The sequence below is a fragment of the Ascaphus truei genome, chromosome 3 (genome assembly GCF_040206685.1).
Source record: "Ascaphus truei isolate aAscTru1 chromosome 3, aAscTru1.hap1, whole genome shotgun sequence".
NCBI lineage: Eukaryota > Metazoa > Chordata > Amphibia > Anura > Ascaphidae > Ascaphus > Ascaphus truei.
Window position 1 is genome coordinate 116,939,604 of NC_134485.1, and position 9,021 is coordinate 116,948,624.

General features: G+C 42.4%; 1 protein-coding gene across 3 annotated transcripts in view; it reads left to right on the forward strand.

The window, feature by feature from the left end:
- CLDN34 (claudin 34) overlaps window positions 1–8,245 on the forward strand; it is a 42,514-nt gene extending 34,269 nt beyond the window's left edge. For 2 of the 3 annotated variants that reach the window (XM_075589393.1, XM_075589394.1), the window contains one exon: window positions 6,593–8,245. In XM_075589393.1, coding sequence (XP_075445508.1) covers window positions 6,635–7,423 — 789 coding nt within the window. In that variant the 5' untranslated portion in view covers window positions 6,593–6,634 and the 3' untranslated portion in view covers window positions 7,424–8,245. Of the gene's footprint in view, window positions 1–6,029; window positions 6,518–6,592 lie in introns of those variants that run through there. The other variant, XM_075589395.1, reaches the window with a different exon arrangement.
- The last annotated feature ends 776 nt before the right edge of the window (window positions 8,246–9,021 follow it).

Sequence of the window (9,021 nt, forward strand, 5' to 3'; positions counted from 1 at the left end):
AATACTGCAAAGCAACCCAGAGCAACGTGACTTAAATGAACAGTGTCCTGCCAATGTATCAAACAGTATGAAATAAGTAGGTACAGGCATACCCCGCATTAACGTACGCAATGCGTCCAGAGCATGTATGTAAGGCGAAAATGTACTTAAAGTGAAGCACTACCTTTTTCCCATTTATCGATGTTTGTACTGTACTGCAATTGTCATATACGTGCATAACTGATGTAAATAAGGCATTTGTAACAGGCTCTATAGTCTACCTGCTTGCGCACAGCTTCTATGCAGGTAGGGAGCTGGTATTGCTGTCCAGGACGTGCTGACAGGCGCATGCGCGAGCTGCTGTTTGCCTATTGGGCGATATGTCCTTACTCGCGAGTGTTCTTAAAGTGAGTGTCCTTAAACCGGGTTATGCCAGTAATACTTTACTGTGAAGGTAATAGGTTCATTATTACAGCAGACTCAGGGCTGGCTTGATGACGATGCCATCTGTGTGACTGCACTGGGTCCTGCATTTACCGGCGATTTGCAAGCCAGTTCTGAGTACAGTGATAGTGCCATGTTGTGATTGAAACTTTAGGTGGCTAGGAACCATTAGCAACATTACTAGTTAAGCCCTGTTTTTTCAAGTCTCTATTTAATGCAGGACACTTATGGACCAGAATGTACTAGGATTAGCGTTAGAAAACATAGAGAAGATTGAAATTCCGTGATCATGTGGCATCACGCTGGCAATACCGTATATACATTGATTACATACAGTATATAATTTTGTTTTGAATATATTGGGGTGTTGCTGGTTATTAAATACTAGTTGATATTCCCGACGTTGCTCGGGATAGAATGTTCCCGCTCCACCTGTCTCCGGTCACCCCCTATCTCCGCCCCCCCTCTCTCTCTCCGCTCCCCCTATCTCTACCCCCCTCTCTCTCCCCATTGCCGTCTCTCCCCCCCCCTTCCTCTTTCGGCCCCGGTGATGGCAATCTGGACCCCCCCGCACATGAATGTGGCCCTCCTGCGTTTACAGCTGGGGTCCCCCACATTCACAGCTTGGCCCCCCCTTTTTCAGGATTTCTGCATCTTTTTTTAAAATAACTCGCAAACTGGATTTCAGAAACTACACCTACAGTATCTCTATTCTCTGGAGGGCTGCAAGGTACAGCAAGCTACAGATTTGTGGTGGATTGACATATAAGCAAAATAAGCTTCAGCTCAGGGGCCTCACAATTTGAGGGGCTTTCCAAATACTTAGAAAAATATATTTAATTCAAATACCTATAATATATTTGAGGGACCCCATAAAAACCAAAGGGTCGATTCACCCTAGAAATAAATTAGAATAAAATTGATAATGAATTTTTAGTAGCAAAAGTTGAATGTACGCTAAAAGCAACCTGTGTCATTTAAAAAAAAGTTGGACAAAGTTTTGCAGACGAGCATAATGGTTTTAGTTAGTTCTTTCCTTCGACTTCATATCCTCAGTCCCTGTGTTGTTTCCATTTTAGGAGTGGACTCTCACACCACTTTTCAATTGTGAGGAGTACTCAAAGCAGTTTATGGTAGTTACCTTGCCCACAATATTTTTTTAACTTTTTTTTTAATGGGGCCTCATCCTTATCGTAGCTTAGGGCCTCGCAAAGTCTTAATCTGGCCCTGCCCCTCAACATCAAAGCCTATACAAAAAAAATATAATTCCATAAAACCTTCTTGTTGTGACGGTAACTTTGTAACAGGCTATTAATAATACACACCAAAAATATAAGTAGGTTGAACTGAAGGAGGCTTAGATATGATAAAATATAATTTATTCCTTGAAGAAGGTGAACACACGAGATATACAAATAACAAACCAAATATGCACTAACTTAATGTTGGAATTATGAAATAATCACAAATCTTGATTAGCAGTTCATACAGCAATCTTGAAAATCACAAAAGACAAGAAAGACAATAGCCATAGGCTGAGCCTGGTTCTTATACAATTATTTCCCATTGAACACAACCTAAATCCAGCCCCTCTCATAAATCAGTGGTGAGGTTGACAGTTTTCCACAGAGTAAAACTCCTCCCACCCAAGGACGTTTAAAAAACTGCTTTTCCTATCTAAATAACTTCATAACTTTAGTTCAGTAATACTTACTGGCACGTGAGACATATTAATACATTCCGGCACGCATGACACTCCCAATGAGACTAAATATTACTGTGTAATACTAAAATGAAGAGAGATATTAATATCTGTCTCTTAGGACCTGCTAGATATCATGTGTCTATAATCATTATTTGCGGCTCGGTCCCCTGGTTACACATATGTAACTCTTAGCATGTTCAGCCGAGGACATCTCATAATATTCTTATATTTAATAAGGTCACTCATTCTGAGATCTCCTTGCGTAACCGCACCCCAGGCCCCCATCAAGAAATCCTTTGAAGCTGGGCTGTGTGTAGTGAACATTTGTCACAGGTGCTAGATTTCACACCCAATGCTCCAGACATGGGCCTAGCTGTCTCTACCAGCAATATGTGTTAACATACACCAAACCCCCTCTGTACTTTTCACACACCACTTCAATCAAGCCTGTTGAAGCCCAGATATTTCTGAAAAGACACCACACATTTGTATTTTCCTAAACTGCAGCTCATTAACCCCTTAAGCCCCAGTGTGTGTGTGGTGCAGACACTGGCACAGAAACAATACATTTATACAGGGGAATAAACAGTTGGATGGCTGAAGCAAGGCAAAAACACATTACTGGACCCCAGTCCAGTTAACCCCTTGCTTCCCAGGTGAGAGTAGAGGGTGGCCAAATGGGGTGTAACCCCTTTAATCCCGGGCCAACCCCCTCTCTCTTGACACTTGTGTCAGCAGAAAAATTACTGCCCATTCAAGTTAATGAATAAGGTGTTGTCTTTAGGCATTGGAATGTCTTATGGAATAACACTGCATTGGAAATATGAGCCCATAAAATTTCACATATTAGTTTTTTTTTATACATTTCCGTATATAAATATGACATTATATTACTTGTAATATTATTCGATTGTTTGTGCAATAATTACAGTAAGGGGCAATCCAAATCTACAGTTCAGCAATCAGCATATGAAAATGGCTCAGTATTTTATCTATATTGTTATACTAATGCCAGCATTTAGCTGTGCTGCTCAGAAAAAAAAGCAAAATGCTGCTACTTGGGGATAGTAACACTTGACTAATTATTACATTAGTTAGCATGGCTAAAGGCATAGAACTAAATAGAACCACTTCAGTGAAATAGCTTCCGCTCTGCTTGTGCATAAAAGGTTTCTGTAAATTACTAGCACAGTGGTGTGAAGACGATAACAAACTAATCAGGGGAAAAAAGAGAGAAACAAGACTATTTTCAGCTGCACTCACCAGTAATTTCTAATATTAGATAAAAATGTACTTTTAATTCCAAATTTATGATGACGGCGCCTCCACCTGGGAGGGATCAAAGCGTAGCTGGATAACCCCTTCCCAAGAACCCACACGGTAAAGTATGAATATACACACACAGTGGTATAACAACTTATCTTTACTGACAACACATAACTCTAACTCATAATAACAGTACAGGCCCCATAATGTAATACCCCCACACAATGTATCTACACGCCTCGGTGAGACCCCCCAAAGTACTTAGAGTGCCCTGACCACTTGTAACCCAATGTCCACAAGCGCAGGCCCACCCAAATGTGAGGAGTAGCACTACCCCCTTGTGTGTGTGGCCGTGGTGCTCGTTGGGTACCTTTCCTGGTCTCCGGTCCAGACCAGGACAACTTGAAGATGGTGATCCATCGGACCGCACTGTGAGCCCATGACGCGGTTTCTCCAATCCTCTCGCGAAGGTGTCCACCTCTGAGGGGGCCCCCGCTGGAGTGTCTCCCTATAAAGTGTCTCTTTAAGTGGCCTCGTGGTCTGGTTCCAGACCACAGGCTGCAGACCGCTCCGTGACCTCTTGTCCTTGGTATACTAACACTGGGAATGCTATGGTGGAAGTGTCCCTAGCTCAGGGTCTTCCCTGTAGCAGCCACAAGCTAATAATGATTGGGGCCTAACTGGGGCCTGTGGGGCAACTCTAGGCCTAGTCCAGGGAAGCACTGCTCCCTGGACACTACCTTTCCCTTCTCTCTCCTGGCTTCAACTGGCGTGGTCCCTCTAAAGCGCACCAATTGTATCTTCGTGCGGGGGATACTACAGCCCTATTGGCTGTGTTCACCCACCTGATATGCAGTCCCTGAGGCTGCTGGGAACTGTAGTCCCATGCGGAGCCCTATTCCAGATGGCCGGCGCAACTAAGATTCACTGCGCATGTGCGAGGCTTCGATGCGCATGCGCAACTATTTCAAAATGGCTGCTACCACCGGTAGCCAGCCGCCAGCTCCCCCGAACCTATGCCGGGTCCGCCTGCAGCTCCGGCGGCACCCGACACCCCCGCAGCTGTCCCCCATCCAGGAGGTAAGAGGGGACCTAGCTACATGCAAATTTAAAAAGGTTATTCTTAAATGTTAATCTGTATGACCCACAGTCCAATATAGTAGAGTAATCCTGTTGCAATAAGATAATTAGATATTCATATCATCAAATCAAAATCCCCATTGGTTTCTTTCATTCATATATACCTACTGTAGTGATCACATCTCAATCAATATACAGTACATCTCATTTGGTCTCTTTCATACAAATTGCAGTGATCATACAGTATCTCAATCAAATAAACAGTAGGATCCTAATTGATCCTTATGTTTTATATTGTGTTATTTGCACATTTAAGGGTCACTCAACTACTTCCCTACATTCTATCCCTATCAAATATGTTGTCCTTACTTTCTTACTAGTGTCAGAGGAAGTGCAGAGGGTGCAGACAGAGCACAGCTCCAGACGTCCTGCAATGTCAAGCAGGAAGAAACACACCAGGCCACTCCGCAGTAATAAAAATTAAAGATTGTATTGAAAGCTAATAACACATACAGGGAACAAAAATAGGACAAAAGGAACGCACCTTTTGTCCTATTTTTGTTCCCTGTATGTGTTATTAGCTTTCAATACAATCTTTAATTTTTATTATTGCGGAGTGGCCTGGTGTGTTTCTTCCTGCTTGACATTGCAGGACGTCTGGAGCTGTGCTCTGTCTGCACCCTCTGCACTTCTGAATCTACCAACGGACGGATTGCACGCATTGATCTGGAGAGTGCCCCTGGGAACCAGCAGGTAAAGTGCCCTAGTGCCTTATTTAAATCCTGCTTTCCATCATTATTGCCTTCTTCAATATACTGTTTGGGTGATTATTGTGTACATCCCTGTGGTTGTCCCAACTGACTCCACTTGTCACTTCCCCTACAGTACTACTCAGTTTCTCTGCAATTTATTGAGGGGCACTCCATTATCACCGGACCACCATATAATGGTTATAATATGTCATATGTCTCAATAGGACACTTGCCCAGGTTTGAGCACCACACACACCACGTTCTTCTAGTGTCAGAGGAAATAGGGATGTGGTACAGGGCAAGATCTTACAAAATGCTCTGACGTTTCAAAGTACGTCGTCACGCGAGTTACACAGATTAAGTCACTGACCACTGATGCTAAAACCACCCGCTGCGCATTTCTCTCACGAAGAGCTTCTTCCAGGGTGGGCTGATTTGATAAGATGAATACATTATTATCTCATTGTAAAAGGATTACCCTACTATATAGAACGACGGGCCGGGTACATATATTTCAAAGTAACCTTTTTTCCTTTTGTGAAATTTGTATAGTTTAGAAACAAAAGTTAATTTGTATCCAACACTGGAGAGCACTGAATAGGCCTGGTTTGCAAAAGTATGTACAGAAAAACAGATAGCTTAGGAATGACTGTAGACAGCATAAAAAATGGTTCTTACAACATCAAACAATGTTTGCTTTTAAATAAACGTTAAAATATTAACCTTTACAGTGCCGGGGCCAGTAGCACCATCCTTATGCCTCCCCAAATCCTTCCCTATCCACTCATCTAGGTGGGGACTGTTCGTACCTGTACAGTAACCTATACAGTGCTAAGAGTACAGTAAATGCTTCTTAGGTTGCTATGTAATTATGTTATAATAGCGCAGTTTCGCCTTCCAATATGGCATGTTAATTGTTCATATCTCCTCATCGTCCATATCTGAATAGTTGTTTTAACATACTGCAGTTGACATTATTACAATACACCATTGGAAAGCATTATTGTAATGTTGACAGTTGGTAAAACCCTAATTAAACACTGACCATTCACAAGGGCTTGCAACATGCAACACTGTTGCTATGTTCTAAACAACATGCATTGTCTTCCTTTACTGTCCCGCACTAGAGTGAAGAACTTGAATGTATGGGTTTGTTTCCAGTTTCCCGACAACTGCAGGTGTCAATTTAACTACTTAGACTTTTAGTGTATCATGTAGGAAATGCATAGGCAAGTCGTAGAAAACAAAGCATAGGAGAAGTTCAAAATATGATTTTCTGCTTCACGTGAAGGTAATTCAATTAAATCAAATGTTCAGGGGTCATATCTTCATATATCTGAATATAATAATTGTTTTTCTTTTTCAGCAACCAATTGTGAATGTGCATTCCCCAGAAGAACTCCAGGTCATGCCCTATCTAGCTCATACAGCTAATGTTCAACTTGCTGGATTTGCGTTTGCTACCGTGGGCTGGGTTTTAGGTTCCATTACAACAGGACTTGTGCAATGGAGAGTGTGGCATGTGGCTAACAGCACAATTATTTCTTCTGGCATTGCTTGGATAGGAATCTGGCGAACGTGCTTCTTCAGTCGTGTCTTGGTATCTCCAAACCTAGAAACAATGTACTGTCAAGTTTTCAGTGTGAAGGACTCATTTGTACCACCTGAGATCTTTGTTGCACAAGGCCTAATGTTGGTGGCTATCTTCCTGGGGGCAGCAGGAAAAGTTACCTGTGCCTTCGGACTAAAGAACATCTATCAAGGTACCGCTCCCATAACTGTGATCACACATTTGTTTACTGCTGGGGGGATTTTTAACTTGTTTGCTGGTGTATGCATCATAATACCTACGGCCTGGAATCTGCATTCAGTTGTAAACAACTTCAGCATAGACTTCCCAAGTACATTTCATATGCCATCTAGGCCAGAGAGACAGGAAGTTGGAGCTGCTATTGCTATTGGGATTCTATCTGCAATTCTACTTTTGATGAGTGGAGTTCTTTTTCTTCATTACAGGCAACCTGTGATTTTTGATCCCAAGGTACATCCGATTCTTGTGGGACAGGACAGATGCTCTGATTGTTGGAGTATAACAACTAACCCCAAAAGCTATATATCTGCAAGGAGTTCTGTAGATCATATACCCAATTGTGGTGGGATTACAAATGAAGCTTTTGAGCTAGATGAAAAACTATGACTTGATATATATTTCCGTTTAATCTATTACCCTGTTTATTCCTGCAAAAACTATAATAAAAGCAAGTTAAGATTACTTCACTTTACAACTGCAAGACAATTCCCTGTGTATTCTATAAATAATGTCGGTGTTTTAATTGCAAGCAAATGAAACTATGTGTTTACAACAAAGGCTTTTAAATAGTATTTATGGAAATAGTTTATTTTTTCCAATTCATTGTGCTTCATTTTTGTGGTTGTGGAATTACATTTGTAATGTGGTTAATGCAATGCGTCTTCATTGATTTCCTTTTATTTTCTCATTAGGCTAGGGCTGCGCTTATAGTGCCCGCGAAGACGACAGCGACGTCGCGCCAAAACAAATGCATTGTCGCCATCGCGTGCGCTTATAGTAAGCGCGACGCGATGGCGCAACGGCTTGTGGCGATCGCTGGTAGTCATCTCATTTTGATTTTTCCAGCCCCGTAGACTGACGTCGCCGTCGCCGGCACTATAAGCATAGCCTCAAGGCAGCATCTTTGCCAACGACGTCGATAAGATACAAGAGAAGATCACGCTTGTGCTTCTCACATCCCTAACGACAATAATACCCTTACTTGAAATGTATAGTGACTGAGCCATATCGCTGGGGATCCGGAGCCTGATAGCGTTTTGTTGATAAGATAACCATGTGCAAATTATATATATTCTAAGACCTTTTCAATTTGTTTGCTAAATCACTGGTTACTCCTTGAATGTGCTGCGGTTTCATGAGAACAGGGCTCAATTTGTCTGCGATTGTGGAATAATTGATTTGTAGCATTATACAACACGTACAAAATGACTATGAATGTGTGATTATTTCCTTGGTTCACAATCTGAAAAAAGATATTGGTGCAAATGTATTCTGCCCATTTTTGTACATGCACATTGAATGTGAAGTGAGTTACTAATACTTTTTTTACAATACAAATTGATGTTACTTGCCACCCTTAAGTTGATCACGTACTCCAATCCTCGAGTCGGTTTTAAGGATATATTTATGTAAGGCTATTTTTTTTTAATTGACTTCAGAATGATTTTCTAGAGTCTGATTTATAATGTAGCTCGATTTGAGCTTTGGGATTGCTGCCTCCGTTTCCCTGGTTAGGTATGCTGCCTTTACCAGTTCAATTTGAAAGCAATATGTATGACATACTGTAGTCTATAGTTAGACTGGGATAGTATCAAATTAACCTGTAGAATAGACATGTAGACAAATGTAAGGTAGAAGTGGGACCGGTTTAAACACTAAGTGAACTAGGTGGGGATTCCATGCAGCAGCAGGGCCGCCAAGAGCGGGGACAGCTGGGACTATTGTCACGGGCCCGGTGTTTCAGGGGGCCTGGGTGCCTTGCCGTTGACTGTAATATGTGCGAGATCTCCAGAGGTGCATATCAGAGGGGGCCTGCTGGAGGTCAGTGGAACTGACAGGCACCTCCGTGGAGACCCTCTGACAGGCACCTCTGCGGGCCTCCCCTGGCAGGTCCACTGACAGGCCCTGCTGTGGTTAGGGCACCCTCCAGCAGGCCTCTACCAGGCCCCTTCCATCCTCCAAAGCTGCAGGGAAGCATACTCTGC